At 39.2% G+C, this 16,545-nt stretch overlaps 1 protein-coding gene across 2 annotated transcripts in view; it reads left to right on the top strand.

Moving 5' to 3' along the window:
• Positions 1-16,545, top strand: part of pigf (phosphatidylinositol glycan anchor biosynthesis, class F) — a 66,626-nt gene that overhangs the window by 47,707 nt on the left and 2,374 nt on the right. Inside the window, exon 5 of one of the 2 annotated variants that reach the window (XM_072580653.1) lies at positions 115-177. The exons of the other annotated variant lie outside the window; for it this stretch is intronic. Within the exon in view, the coding sequence (XP_072436754.1) occupies positions 115-156 (42 nt within the window). The 3' untranslated portion in view covers positions 157-177. The remainder of the gene's footprint in view (positions 1-114; positions 178-16,545) is intronic. 2 annotated transcript variants of the gene reach the window in all.

Below are 16,545 nucleotides of genomic sequence, written 5' to 3'. Positions count from 1 at the left end.
CCCAGGTTCTAGATTCCCCTTGTGGAAAACATCCTGCCTACATCTGCCCTGTCTATCCTTGGAAGAATTTTGCATGTTTCAACAAAATCATCTCTCATTCTTTTGAAACTCTAGAGAATACAAGACCAGCTTGCCCAATCTCTCTTCAGAGGATAGTCCCAATCCCTCCAAGAACAGGTCTGTGAACCTTTGTTGCATTCCTTCTATTGTAACAATATCCTTCCAGAGATGAGGAGACCAAAACTCTGCATCTAGAGTTCCAAGTGTTTTTTTTTCCCCTTGTTAAACCAGTCTTACGTTTGCAACAAGACCCTAACTGAGATGCCAGATGCCAAGGATGGATAATGCAGGAAATGGAAAATTCAAATTGATTCAATGAAGGGGACTATAGTGAAACTGGCACATTTTGGAGCTGTACAAAAGAAATGTGTAGCATTTGTAGCTTTGATCACTTTGAATACAAAAGGGAAAACTTCAGATGTTTTCAGTTGCTTTCAAAAAGTAGCAAAGCGGAATTTTTTAATATTGTACAATTTTGCTTAGTGTGCATATCTGCCTTGATGGTTTTTGACAACTTGAATAAACTCCAGAAACTGTTACACCAACATAGAATTCTTTGCTGATGAGAATTCCTGGCCAGTATTCCTATGGAAATGAGTACTCCCAAGGCGCTCATTATTTAAAAACAACTCTGCAAAATCTGCCACATTCTCACTCGTACCATTATTCAACAATATGTAACAGTTGAAACACTTGTGCTTCATTAATTTAATCTTAAACTTTTTTTCTTTTCAGTTTCCGTTGTTTGTAACCATTCTGTCATGTCTTTATTGACAAACATTTTGGTTTTCTATTTATATTTCTAAGATGTTTTCATTCATTTTTCATTATTTACAAAGAGCTTCTTCCTCATTCTTTTTCCTTGGTTTGTCCCTCTTGGCCCAAGTGCAAGCTTGGAAATCACCAAGTACCTCACCGACAAATAATTATTTTGAAACTGTAATCACTTCACTCTTTTAATGTGGGGAAATGCAGCAGTGAAAATTTACCCAGAGAAAGATGGCAAAATCAGCTTTGTGAAAAATCATGAAATCTTTATTATTGTTCATTTAAGCATAACTATTGGGAAATACATCAGAAATAACTTTTTTTTTGTTCATCAAATTGTGCCAAACCATTGTTTACATCTACCTGAGAGACCAGTTGGGGTCATGGTTCAACATCTCATCCAAAATACAGCATTAGCAGACCATGTGACAGTCTCAATACTGTACTCTAATATTAATCTGAACTATCTGCTCCGGTCTATGAGAGAGAACACACATGAAGGGCCTTTGGAGAATTATCTTTAATTGTTTATGGACATGGTATGTGGCACTCCATCACATAAATGTAATTGAGATTAGGAATTCACTGGGTGATATATTTGTCTGAGGTGTTGCAGGCACGATTTCTAATTTGATTCAGTTTTGACTGATTCTTTTCAACTCGTTAAATGCCACTTTCTTTCATAACTATTTATCAAGGCTTTCAAACTGCGTGTCCTCACGATATACCTCTTGTAACGAAAATATTATCAAAGACTATAAAGGCAACCACTCTGTCTAGTTCCCATACCACCAACAGATCTATGCTTGCAGTGGGCAGATTACTGAACCAATATTGGTGGCCATCCCATGATCCACAATCCATTTGAATGAAGCTTGCTTAAACTTCTCCATAAATGAGAAATCAACCAACTAGTGCTCATACTATTATTCACACAGTTTTCTAATTACACTCCCCTAATCTCCAAAACCTCATGAGTAACTGAGCCTAGCTTCACATTCTTCTTGCTCTATACCCCTAAAGTGTTTTTTTTAAGTTATGCTTAAAAAATTAGTTAAAACGTGCCTGTTCCATTTCGGGACAAGCTCTTTGGCTTTTCTTTCTTTCCTCCATCATTTCTGGAGCTTCAGTTTTCAATGGGCTGCTACCTTTTCTGCACCTCCAAATGTTTGAGCATCCACCTGAACTCTTTCCTATTTGCTTCATGTGAATGACTCAGAGCCATCTCATCAGCAACACTTTATTTCTCATTGTGGCTTGGTGGCAATTGATTTGATGATTAGATTCCCTACAGTGTAGAAACAGGCTCTTCGGCCCAACAAGTCCACACCAACCCTCTGAACAGTAACCCACCCAAACCCATTTCCCTCTGACAAATGCACCTGACACCACAGGCAATTTAGAATGGCCAATTCACCTGATCTGCACATCTTTGGACTGAGAGGAAGCCCACACAGACGTGGGGCGAACGTGCAAACTCCACACATACAGTCACCCGAGGCTGGAACTGAACTTGGGTCTCTGGTGCTGTGAGGCAGCAGTGCTAACCACTGAGCCACCATGCTACCCTGGCTTATACTCTGGCAGTCATTATGTTCTATGTATCTCTCAACTTGACTATTTTTCTTGCTTAATATATAATGGTTTTGCCACCTTTCTGCTGCTACCTGACCACTTGTGCTTTGTGTGTTTGTTTCTCTGTCATTTTCTCTTGCTCACCTTCCTTATTTTTTCCTCTCCTTCCCATGCCCTTTCTCTTGCGGCTCAAGTTTCAGCAGTTCTTTGTCATACTGCTAGATGGAGCTCTGCCTAGTCATACAGTGTTTGAGAAAAGAGCAGTTACAACCTCATTCAGCAAAAATATGCTTTCCATCTGCGAACCATTGACACATGCGTGCAGTGGGCGAGTGGAACTGCCTCACTGTCCTTGCCGAATGAGGAATGTAATGATGTTTCATTGTGAGAGATTTGTGGCTTTAATTCTACTTCATAGTAATCCTATTGACATTTTATTTAGTACAATTAAGTCCAAAGGTGACTATTGTTCAGGCTTCTTTTGCCATTTAGTGACTTCATTACATAAGTCCTCTTACATTAACTGTCAAAAAACTAGTCCTGAGCAGTAAATCATTGAAGTTTTAATTGGTCAGACAGGATGTGTATGACGCATCCAAATGATAGACGGTTGGTCTTTTCTGCCATATTTTATAGAAAATGGTTAGGCAAATGCAAATGTTTCTTTTATAGAGTAGAGTAGAATCTCTACAGTGTGGAATCAGGCCATTTGGCCCAACAAGTCCACACTAACTCTCTGAAGAATATCCCAACCAGACCCCTATTATTTTACATTTCCCCTGACAAGTGCACCTATCCTGCATATACTGAAGCATTATGAGCAAGTTAGCATGGACAGTTCACCTAACCTGTACATCTTTGGACCATGGAAGGAAACTGGAGCACCCAGAGGAAACCCACATAGACACTATTGCTGACAAGGTGGTGTAAGAGAAGGGCTAATTCAGAAGTGTTTGTTCCTCAACAAATATAGCTTAACCACTTAAAGATGTATTTGATTCCAAACAGTTATCAAATCGTAGCCAAAGAATCTTGAGCAAGCTTTGCTCTTCTTATGTCTTCTTCACCTCTTAAGGGTGTATCTTTGCCTCCTTCGTTTCCACTTAGAAATGTTATTGCCATTAAATGTCCAGGACAAGTGATTAAGCATTCTTCAGGTGATGGCCATTGTTTATGCTTCTACATTTTGGTTGGACTAGCTCATCAAAAAGGCTGTCTTGCAGATTTAATGCCACAGTTATTTATCGGTTATTCGTTGATGTTGTAGTTATTATCCCATTGCTGCCTGTGGACGCTTGATGTCTGTAACTGGCTGCGATGTATCTTACATTACAACAGCAACTGTACTTCAGGCCATGTAACACCAAGAGACCTTGTGGTGTTAAAATGCTATTTATATACTGGTATTTTTGTTAGTGTTTATCAAATAGTAATGCAATTGTTTTCTAGGCATAACAAGAATTTTTTTTGTAAAATGCAACTAAATTTGAAAGGGTTCAGAAAAGTTTTACAAGGATGTTGGAAGTTTTGAGCTGTAGGGAGAGGCTGAATAGGCTGGGGCTATTTTCCCTGGAGCGTTGGAGGCTGAGGGGTGACCTTATAGAGGTTGATTAAAAATCATGACTGGCATGGGTAGGATTAATAGTCAAGGTCTTTTCCCATGGGAAGGGAGTCCAAAACTAGAGGGCATAGGTTTATGGTGAGAAGAGAAAGATTTAAAAGGGATCCAAGTGGCAACTCTTTCAGCCACAGGATGGTGCATGCCTGGAATGAAATGCCAGAATAAGTGGTGAGTCTGGCACAAATACAAATTTAAAAGGAATCTGGATGGATATATGAATAGGAAGGATTTAGAGGAATATGAGCCAAATGCTGGCAGATAGAACTAGATTAATGTAGGTATCTGCTCAGCATGGACGGGTTAGACCAGTGAGTCTGTTTCTGTCCAACTCTGACTTTGAGTCGATGACGGACAATTTAATTTGCATAACGAGTTTCTGTCTTTGCGAAAGAGCTGTAAGTGGAGCACAAACTTTAGTGTTTCACTTTTTTTCCCTGCTTACCCAGTTGTCTCCAATTTGATTCCCTACTTAAAAGCAATAACTGATGTTTGAGTATACATGTATTGGCAGACATCTGCCTTACACGGAGCTAGTTAGTTTTCAGGTTGGTATCAGAAAGGTTGTTTGATCTTTAACAGAGTGCAGTCCCTTTTATTTTTGAAGACTACATACAACTTACAGCAAGGATTAGCGGATAAGAATCAGAACAAGGACTTCAGTAAATCTTGACTGAAAATTAAACCGCTTAAGTAAGAAGCAGAAGTGATAGTGTATGAATGTACAAAACTAATTTCAAGATGGGCCCAGAATTCAGTTTGAAACCACAAGAAATGCCACAGAATACTGAAGTAACAAGTGCCTGGATGATATATCCAGAAAGAAACTTTTGCTTATTCCTAAACAATTAAACAATACACCCTCCCCACCAAACGTTTCATTAAATAAAATTGTGTGGAAGAACAATAGAGTCTTCAAACTGATCATTTAAAGCACAGGTTATTTGCATTGAAAATATAGCTCAGCTGTAAGAAAAACAGAAAATGCTGGCTATACTCAACAGGTTTGGCAGTATTTGTCAAACGAGAAATCAAGTTAATGTTTCAGCCTTTTCTTCTTCCTGTGGAGTGTGCACATTCTTTCCATGTCTGCATAGGTTTTCTCCAGGTGATCTGGTTTCCTCCCAGGTGAAATCTTCACCTGACAAAGGAGCAGCGCTAAAAAAGATTGTGATTTTAAATAAACATATTGGACTATGACCTGGTGTCGTGTGACTTCGGACTTCATCCACCCCAGTCCAACACCGGCATCTCCACGTCACAACTTTGGAGGAAGATGGGGTCAATACATTTCCACAGGTCATAGTCATAGAGTCATAAGAAGTGCTAACAACATCCATGCCTCCCAAGTGACCGGCATTGATCATCTCCAGCAATCAAGAGCCTAACCGTCTCCTCTTGACATTCATTTGCCAATGAGAAATCTTGCAGCTCTGGGGTCATCAGAAGCCAGAAGCTGAATTGAAGGAGTGATCTAAATGCCATGCCTGTCGAGAGTGAATGAGACCATGCATTCTACCACTAGTGACTCACCACATAACTCCTAAAAGTGCCTCCTCCACCTTTAATGCCCCATGAATTAAAAATTGCTGTTCTTATGAAGTATGTGTTGATATAATCTCTCCTTTCCACAGAATTCGCTAAAAGCCATTGGAGGAGTGCAGAAGTATTTTAAAAGGCCAACGGAAAATTGGCCTTAACTAAAGGGTTGCAGGAACACAAAGGCATGGCAATTGAGAGTTCATGTCATCGAAGTTCAGTTCCAGATTCAGCTCCTAGGTTCTATTGGCCTTTTGAGAGGTGCAACAACTATATTTTGAGTAAAAATGGTTAAATTTGAGTATAGGTAGCAGATTCTGTTTGTATTCCCAGGGATGGTCGAATTAAGGTGTTTCAGGTAATAAAGGGAATTAATAAGTTGGTAGAGAGAAACTGTTTCTTCTGGCATTGGGTGTCCAGATAAAGGCAGAACTCTGAGATCTAATCTATACAAGAATGATGTCAGGAAACCATCCTCCAAAGAAAAGTTAGTAAGAATCCAAAATATTTTTTTTTGAATTCCCTCACCCCCATCCCAAAAACAAAAAGATGCTGAAGCTAGGCCAATTGAAAATTTCAAAACTGAAATAAATTGTATTTTTGTTAACTAAGGACCATAGAACTAATGTAGGTACATGGAAATTAGCATAGTTTGGTTCAGTGTCAGAGTAGGGTGAGACAACAAATGGACTTGCTGTTGTTTCAATCTAAGGAGGATGTTTCTATCTCTTGTCCAGTGCTGAACCCAGTTCTCGGAAATTCCTGAGAGTGCTCAAGATAAAGGGAATTGATCTGCATTTTAGCATTTCTTTTGTGAATTCCAAATACTCTATCTAATGATTGCCTCATCAAAGTTGTGCAATTGATGAATAATTTGCAGCTTGATTATCTGAGTATTCTCAATGAGCTTTTGAAATTTCATGTTTGAGCTTCATTGTTATTCAAGGCTATTCCCTACTTCTGGTCGAGCCTGTCTTGGCTTCTCGTGTCTGTTTCATTGAGAGTTACTTCATAGGGGCAGAGATCCTGAGGCTTAAATGGTGGCCAGCCTTGCACTCAGCTTACACAGAAGGTAATACAAGTAGAACAACAAGAGGCTATACAGTCATAAGTTTAGGAGCAGAAGTGGATCATTTGGGCAATTGACTCTGCACTGCCATGCACTGAAACCACGGCTGATTTGATCATCCTCAGCTCTACTTTCTTGCCTTTTCTCTATAGCTCTTGGTTCCTTTGTTCATTAAATCTTTATCCGTGTTGACGACACTTAATGACCTATCCTCTGCAGAAAAGAATTCCACAGATGTACACCCTTCTGAGAGAAGAAATTCCTCCTTGTCGCTGTCTTAAGTGGGCCACCACATGCTTTGCGATTTTGTTCTCTGGTCCTATACCCTTCCACAAGGAGAAGCAATGTCTAAGCATCTACCCTGTCAAACCTTGTAAGAATCTTGTATGTTTCAGTAAGGTCACCTCTCGTTCTTAACTCCAGTGCATACGTTCCAGCCTATTCCAAAAAAAAAGTCTTTCTGTAACTGGAATCACATAATTCACCTTCTCTAGGTTGCCTCCTATATCAGTTTATCTCTGCTTTAGGTAAGAGGTCCAAAACTATTCAGTGTTCTAGGTGTTGTCTAACTAGTGTCTTGTATAATTTCAGCAAGACTTAGCTATTTTTATCACCCATTCACTTTGAAATAGGGGCCACCATTCCATTTACCTTCCAGTATATGCTTAAATGCTAGCTTTTTGTGATTTATGCACAAGGACCCCTGCATCTCTGCGGCTTTCCTTTATCCTTCCTCCCAAAGGGCATAGTTTCATATATTTTCACATTATATTCCATCTGCCAGTTTTGTCCTTGCATTTAATCTGCCTATATTGCTTTGTAGATGCTCTGTCATTGTCACCACTTGCCTTCCCACCTATTTTTCTGTTATCTAAAAACATGATGATAATACATTCACTTCCTTCATCCAAATTACTAGTCTATATGGTAAGTAATTATTGCTGTGGCATTCCACTATTTGCAAGTTGCATCCTGAAAATGGGTTCCCTTTATTCCAATTCTCTGCTTTCAATTAGTTAACCAATCGTCCATACCCATATACTACCTCCAACACCATAGGTTCTTATCTTGTAGGTTTATGTTCTTTGATTTAACATAAATGTTTGAGTGCCTTTCCATTTCTTCAGTTGCTGGCAGTTTTAAGGGAGGAGGCCGCAGGGGACTGAGTATATAGTTCTGATTGACAGCAGGGTTAAGTCACCAGTGGGGCAAATTCTCCCTTCTAGAACTGCTCAGGTTGTTGGCACAAGTGACCGATGCGATTGTTAACACGCAAGCTGAGTGCCAGTCCAGCAGTGGGGGAAGGGAACTTTATATTTTTAATTTTAGAGTTGGGGAGGTCCAATCCTTTCTGTAGCTGCCTGGTCAGCAGGATGGGTTTACACTGTGTCTTGCATCATGTTCACTCCCAGGCACCTGTGGGGCAAGTTACTTCAAAAATAATCTTGTCTTTGAATTGCTGCTTCAGGCTGCTAGCTATGCCAGCATGTCACATTTTCTTTTAAGTTAGTTGAGACTTTCCGGAAAAAATCTTGATTGTTCTGAATTCAGTTCTTCTTTCTGAGTGGAATAAATTCCAGCCCTATTTTTATTACCAGCACCCTACCAACTCTCACTAATTCTGATTCCAGTATATCATTTTTAAAAAAATTTTTAAGACGATGTTTGTAATCTTTAATAAAAATGAGGATTTGTCAGAAGACCCACTTTGCCCTTTTTAGATCACTCTTTCTGTCTGAGTGTGTTTTACTGTTTTGTCACTTAGTGTTATAGCCATCCATTGCTTCTGGCCATGACAAAAGTTGATTGTTAAGATAGACTAAGATACGTTTTCATTTGTGGGACGAGATTCTCTGTCTAATCTTTATATATTTTGGCTTTTAACCAAAGTACAGTTGGCTGGTTCTGTTAATGGCATCTTCTTGGGTTGGAACCTTTGTCACAAAGTTCTTTGGGTTAGACCCTAAATGAAACATCTTCTAATCACATTATTGAAGGAATGAACATGCATTTATATGGTGCATCCCAAAGTTAAATGTAGCAAATTAAGTTGTTTGAAATACTTTCCTGTAGAGCAGTGATTGTATGCTGCTGCAGTGGCCTCAAATCCAGCAATGAGATAAATCCTAGAAAATAGTTTATTCATGGATAAATATTGGCTATAATAATTTTTCAAATGATACTCTCTTGCTCCTCTGCCTTCTAATCTGGCTCAAACATATTATAATGGCCTTTTTGAGGAAGAGAGTCCTTTTGCTTTAATGTCACAACTCCAGGGTAGAGGTGCTGATATTGTGGCACATTTCAATATTAATGTGTAATATATGCTTTAGTTTCTGGAAGGAAGTTTGAATGTTTCCCTAACTAACTTTCCAGTACAGTGAAGAGAACTACCACTAAAGCCATGGCTGACAATACAAAGCTGTTGAATAACTTAAGTTTCTTAATAATGCTAATACTTAATGGTTAGTGTAGTTTGTTTTTGGACTACTGGAGCTTTCTGGTCATTTTCTATATTGTTCTATTTCAACTACTGCTATTGAGATTTCCACCGTCCTCATAAGGTGACCCCCACCCTTTGCAGTGCACTTTGAACCAGAATAGTGCTCTCTACTAGACAGTTCTAAATTAACGACTCCACCTTAAACTTGTTCCACTTGTGAACTTGAAGGTTCAGTCAATCAAGCTGTCTTTTGGATCAGCATGTTCTCTGCCAATGCACGATCAGCTATTTCCTTCCTTCTGGGCTTGGTAAACACTGCTATTGCCTCATTTAATGATGACATTTTTATAAGGAATCGACAGGCAGTTAAATAAACCATAATTGAACCATATGACAGAGCATGCTTCTTGACTGTAATACACAGTAGTGCACTTATCTGCCAAGCCAAAAGCACTCTTCTAGTTTCCTTGCAAGACCAAATGGGGAAAAAGAACATCTGAGACTACAATAGCACTTACATTTTTTATTCTGCAGTGCCTGACCCCATCTTTTTTACCAAGCTAACAGGAAATTTGAAGATTCAGTAACTTGATTGTCAACATCTGCAATTTTAGTTTAACACTTTGATTCCCTACAAGCCCTCCGACCCAGCAAGTCCACTCTGAGGAGTAACCCACCCAGACCCATTCCCCTAACCTATATTTACCCCTAATGCACCTAACACTAAGGTAATTTAGCATGGCCAATTCACCTGATCTGCACATCTTTGGACCGTGGGAGGAAGCCGGAGCACTCGGAGGAAACTTACGCAGACACTGGGAGAATGTGCAAACTCCACACATATGGGAATCAAACCTGGGTCCTTTGTGTTGTGAGGCAGAAGTGCTAACCACTGAACCACCGTGCTGCCCTAAGGCCATACTCCCTTTTTCTTCCCCCACCCTAAAATGTTAATGTGGCTTGTTTCAGAGTTGCTATGAAAACTGAGGGGAACTGAGAAACACTGGAACTGTCTGGAATTGAATGCTGAATGGTTTCAAACAGGGGTGTGAAAATGTACATTGTGATATTAATATAGAACGGGGTGGGGGGAGGATAGTAGGATGTCAGGTCTTGGAAAGAAAACTGTTCTTATTTATTTATTAGCAATTTTGCCATACAATATTTATACAAAAATGAAGAAGTCTTGCTTCTGGGACTGCAAGCCTCTAGCAAAGCAGCAGGAGGTATAAATCTGACCAATTTGTGTATTTAGTATTGCTTAAATGTGCACATCATACCAGAGGGGAACTGAGCAGTTATCCCCTTTTGTAGATTTTTGACAATTGGATTGCAGTCTTTTAAAAACGCTGCAGTAGTAAATGTGCATGAGACAATGGATATAGGTGAAAAGTTCCCATAAACTGATCGATGTTAAAAGCACTTTGTTCATTTGCTCCTAGCCTTATCTTGTCTTGCATTAGCAATGCATTAGATTGATTTCTTTAAAGAAAAACAAACAGACCATATACCCTAAGAGATCTGAGCAAGATTAAACCATACAGCTCCCTGAGTGTGCTCTACCATTCACAAGATCATTGGTTTTAATTCCTCTTCCCCACCTCCTCCCTTGATTCCCTGAGAGGGTAAGACTCTGTCTTATTGAAACTTTAAATGTATATGACAGTAGAAACTCGTTCACCAACCTTTTGAATGAAAAAGAATTCTCATCTCCGTCTTCCAAGCGCCTGAGACTATGCATCTGCGTTCTAGATATCACAGAGGCTTCAGTCTCTCCAAATCTATTCTCAGGTTCGTTTTAAAAACCTTTTGTTTCAGTGAGATCACCTCTTACTCTTTTAAACTCCAGAGAATAAAGATCCATTTTGGACAGACTCTCATCATAAGAATCTATTTTTCAACACAAGGCGTAAACTTCCTAACAAGAAACCAGCTCATAAAGTATTTTAGTTGCAAATCTAGTGTTAAACTTTAATCAAGTATCAATGTCCTGCCAATAGTTTTATTTGCAAGATGCTTGCAGAATATCTAAATCCATCAAAATAGTTCAAGATGCTGGTTTCTAAATTTCTGGCAAGTTTGGGAATTTAATAGTTATTTAGGTGCATTTTATAAGTATGGTAGATCCAGTGAAGGATACTGTTATACTAGCAAGATTGTTTTAAAGAAAAGCAGATGCTAATTTTATCTTGGCACTAGTTTTCAGTTAAACTGATTACATGGCACTTTCATATTTCCTCATAGCGTGTAAGTAAATCAAACATGAATTCTTAATAAATAAGCTACATGTATGTTTAGATAAACTGTGCTTTTAAAATTGCTTAAGTAAATATTTGCAACTTTCATTTTTCAGATCAGTGTAGGTGTTCTTGAATGCTGTGGTTGTCTTTACGTCCTTTCTTCAGCTGAACATATTTGGGCATCTGAAACTTAAAACATGTTACAGGCCCTGAGACTAATACACCATTGTTGTCTACATTTGTGTCTGTGTGATCAATTCTTCAGATGAGAAAATATCAAACTTTATTTGATCTAGTTCACATTCCAAAGACAAATCTGACACTTTACTTTCCAACAGCCAATAAAATCCAGCAAATTGAAATAACACCCTGTATAGTTCATCACATACTGTACACAACAATTGTGCAGTAAATTCACTTGTGTTCTGCAGACTGCAATGAGAAGCAAACTTGCTACCCTATTTCTCTTTCGTTGCCCACGTACCTATGATTGTTGAAAAACTCTTCATGATTGGGTATCTCCAATGTTACGGGGGATATTTCCAGTCATAAATTTTGCTGCTGAGCTATCTGACTAGATAAAAATATCAAAGATTGATGTGCAAGAAATGATAATGACTTAAGTGGCCAGCTAATTAACTAATGGGATATCATGTAAATTTTATGTAAGGATGTGTTGATAACATAATAGGAGGAGGAGCCCATTCAGCCCCTTAAGCCTGCTCTACCGTGGCTTATCATCTACCTCAATGCCATGTTCCTACACTATTCCTTATCTATTAATATTGTTAGAAACGAGAAATTATCAGTCACTGTGTTGAACTTATTTAATAACCTGAGCTTCCAAAGCTTCTGTCATAGAGAATGTCAAAAGTTCACCACCCTCCTGAGTGAAGGTGATTCCTCATTTCAATGTCGCTACCTTTATTCTGAGATTGTGCCCTTGCTTTGAAGCATCACAGCCAGAGCTACAGTACATTGGTGGACAATGGAAGGAGGAAGATTAGGGTATGATTTAATTGTTTTTCAAAAAAAAGAGTTGACAAAATAAAATTATTAGCTAGGTAGATCAAGTAGTCGGATATGCCTCAGGGCAGTTTAAGGATGCATAAACTATTCTAGCCATGTTTTTCATATGGTCTTTTCATATGCTGCAACCCTAACCAAGTTGTTCCAGTGCAGCTACAACACTGGCATCTACCCAGACCTGTGTAAAATTTCCCATAAACCAGGATAACTGAACCCAGCCAATTACTATCCCATTAGTTTACTCTTGATTATCTGTAAAGTGGTGCAAGGTACCATTAGCACTGCTCTCAAGCAGCACTTACTTAGCAATAAATTGCTCACTGCTCAGTTTGGGTTACGCCAGAGCCACTCAGCTCCTGACCTCATTGCAGGCTTTTATCCAAACATGAAAGAAAGCTGAATTCATGAGGTGAGATAAGAGTGGCTGCCTTTGACATCAAAGCTGCAGTTGACCATGTGTATCAAGTAGTTCTAGCAAAACTGGGTTCAGTGGGAATATGGAAGAAAATGGTCCACTAGTCAGTCATATCTACCACATAAGCAAATGGTTGAGGTTATTGGAGATCAGTCATAGTGGCATAATATGGGTGGCACAGTGGCTCAGTGGTTAGCACTGCTGCTTCACAGTACCAGGGACCTGGGTTCAATTCCTGCCTCAGGCGGCTGTCCGTGTAGAGTTTGCACATTTTCCCCATGTCTTCATGGGTTTCCTCCCACAATCCAAAGGTTAGGTGAATTAGCCATGCTAAATTGCCCATAGTGTTAGATGCATTGGTCAGGGGTAAATATAGGGTAGGGGAATGGATGTAAGTTTGCCCGCTGAGCTGGAAGGTTCATTTTCAGACGTTTCGTCATCATACCAGGTAACATCTTCAGTGAGCCTCCAGACAAAGCACTGCAGATGATTCCTGCTTTCTGTTTATATGTTTGGCAATAGTTGGTGATGTCATTTTCTGTTCTTTTTCTCAGGGGGTGGTAAATGAGGTCCAAGTCAATGTGTTCGTTGATAGAGTTCCGGTTGGAATGCTATGCTTCTAGGAATTCTTGTGTGTGTCTCTGTTTGGCTTGTCCTAGGATGGATGTATTGTCCCAGTCGAAGTGGTGTCCTTCCTTATCTGTATGTAAGGGTATTAGTGAGAGAGGGTCATGTCCCTCTGAGGGTCGGTGTGGATTTTTGGGCCGAAGGTCCCGTTTCCACACTTGGGGAATCTAATCTGCTCCAGGCCATCTCTGCATGAGTTCCTCAGGATGCATTTTTAGTGGTTTCTTCCATGACTTTCTAGCCATCCTAAGGTCCGAAATTGGGATGGGGAAGTTTGCTGATGATTACACAATATTCAGCATCATTTGTGGCCTAGATACTTAAGTAATTAATGTCTAAGTACAGCAAGAACTGGATTATATTCAGGATTTGGGCTTAAAAAGTGGCAAGTAATATTCTCAACACCCAGTACCAGGGAATGACCATCTCCAACAGAGAATTGAACTATTGCCTCTTGACATTCAATGGTGTCACCATCACCGAGTTCCCCCATTGTCAAAATCCTGGAGTGACCAATAACTAGAAACTGAACCAGACTAATCGTATAAGGGCTTATGCCCAAAACATCGATTCTCCTGCTCCTCGGATGCTGCCTGGCCTGCTGTGTTTTTCCAGCACCACATTTTTTCAACTCTGGTCTCCAGCATCTGCATACCTCACTTTCTCCTAATCGTATAAGTACTGTATCTACAAGAGAAAATCAAAAGCTCGTAATCTTTCAGCAAGTAACATACCTCCTGACACCAGGCACAGGTGAGGAGTGTGCAGAATTACTCCCCACCTCCCTGGATTAGTGCAGTTCCATCACTCAAAAACACTTGACACCATCTAGGGCAAACCAGCTCACTTGATTGAGACCACATCTACAAAGATTTACTCAGTCCAATGCTAACCCTCAATTGTAGCAGTATGTGCCATCTGCAAGTTGCACTGCAGAAATTCAACCAAGGGCCCTTTCATGGCATCTTGCAAGCCCATAAGGACTAACATTTAGGAAGACATGGACAGCAGACAGCTGAGAACACCACGACATGCAAGTTTCCCTCCAGGCCACTCACCATCCTGACTTGGAAATATTATCACCTTACTACAGTATTGCTCAATCAAAATCTTGGAACTCCCTCACTAATGGCTTTGGGGCTGTACCTACACAAAATGAACTGCAGTGGTTCAAGAGACAGTTTACCAACACCTTCTCCAGGACAATTAATGCTGTCCCTGGTAGCAATGCATATTTCCTTAGTGACTTCAGGAATAAAAGTGTAAAACGTAAATATTAGATGTAATGATGGATTCTATATTATCAAAAATAAATGGTGAAAATTCACTCACTTCTTATTGATCTTTAGCATTAAACATATATCACTTTATTTGGCTTTTGACAAAGTTTAGAAAGCAACATAATCTAGATCCTTTTAAAATGTGAATAATTTAGATTGAGGAAATGATTAAATATTGGCAACAGGCTAGGTAATGTATAACAAGCTGGCAAACCGACACAAAAATATACCCGCCCTTTTTACCTTTCTCTCTCTTCTCTAACTACCTCAAAGAATGGATAGACAAACATTTGTCATAAAAATTAGATTAAAAGATAAATTGTGAGATTAAATCAAGACTCAAAATGCCAGTTACTTGTCAAAAGGCCATCCAAAGTTTGAGTGCACACGGGGTATGTAGATTCCTGAAGGAAAAAGGAAGCAAGTTATTTTCGTCATGTCCTATTTTGAATCAGGAGGGCAGATTTTGTGAATACAGTAGTTGATTTGTTTACAGAATTTTTGTTTTAAAGCAACATTTGGACAAGATGAAACACAAACAGGTGATTTATTTTTTTAATTTTAAAGTAAATAAACATAATTTTTATTTGTAGAACAACAAATATAGATGCAGTGTACACTTTCCTAAAATGTGCCTCAGACAATTCCCCTGACATGTCTCTTAAACCAGTATGGGTTTTACCCATTTCCTAAACTAGCTGTTTTTATAACCAATTTAAGCAGCTTTTATGCAGTGACTGTACACCTACCAGGAAACTGGCTTGAGACTATATAAATTGATTTCATGTGGGATCCTCCTGGTTCAGTGGCAGCTAGATTCATCTGTCCAATGCTTTTTTCCAATGTGCTGATTTTTCTCGTGTGCAGGTGCTGACTATTATATAGATTTGGTCTGTTAAAAGCAGTCTTCCTGTACATTACCTAAGTTAATGTACTTGAGCTGCCCTGAAGTTTCTCAGCCATGAATTGTATCGCAGGCTAGACATGGCTGATCTTGACATCCACATTTTCCAGTGGAGTCACAAGACATGATCAGGAATAGAAACATCTCTTACTCACTCTGAGCTTGGGACTCAGACCAATTATAGCAGCTCTGGCTTAGGACTGCACAAGTGCCTTTAACCACTAGGCTAGCAAGCCAGCTGAATATAGAAATTAGGCATAACTGTCACAAAAGCAGTAGGAAAACCAACTTTTTCTTCTGCACTGACTGGCATTACCTTCCATTACCTTCATATATTTGCATAAATTCAATTGTGGCTCAAAAATGAATTTGGAAAACAGCTGGACAGAAAAATGTGCTCTGGATAAAGGTTAGGTTAGAGTGGGACTTACACAGTTGTTCTTGCAAAAGCACAGGTGTAATGGACTGAATCTACTCCACATCCTGTAACTATTTCAATGCTTTTGAAATCTCAAATCATCCTATTGAATTTTAGATGCCGATGTATGCAAATTTAACCCTTTGAGCACAGCTGCTAACTAATCTCGGTTGTTTGAAGTCACAAGGGGTGAGGAACGAGTTTGTTGGGCCTTGAAATTTTATGACTGAATGTCATCATTTTGACTAACTTTCTTGTCCAGTCTTTCAAACTGACTTTCCAACCACTGCCCAAATGTTATTTACAAAGGACCTAGATAGGTAAAAGGACAAAAGAATAAGTAGAGGGGAACAAACCAGTTAAATGTTACTTTGATGTTATTTAAGTTAAAACATTTCAATCTCTCAGCCTTGAAAAATGAAAAGTTTTATGAAATGAAAGTTTATTTTTCTGAAGCATTTTAGTTTTGAAATTTGGTATTGACTGTACAGTGTCATTTGCAGTGAAACTTCTGCTATATAAGTAGCATTACTGCAATAGGGGATTTCTCTGGGTTACTC

The sequence above is a fragment of the Chiloscyllium punctatum genome, chromosome 11, assembly GCF_047496795.1.
Source record: "Chiloscyllium punctatum isolate Juve2018m chromosome 11, sChiPun1.3, whole genome shotgun sequence".
NCBI classification, from domain to species: Eukaryota; Metazoa; Chordata; class Chondrichthyes; order Orectolobiformes; family Hemiscylliidae; genus Chiloscyllium; species Chiloscyllium punctatum.
Note: the sequence above shows the minus strand (reverse complement) of the source record. Positions and strands in the feature narration are given on the sequence as shown.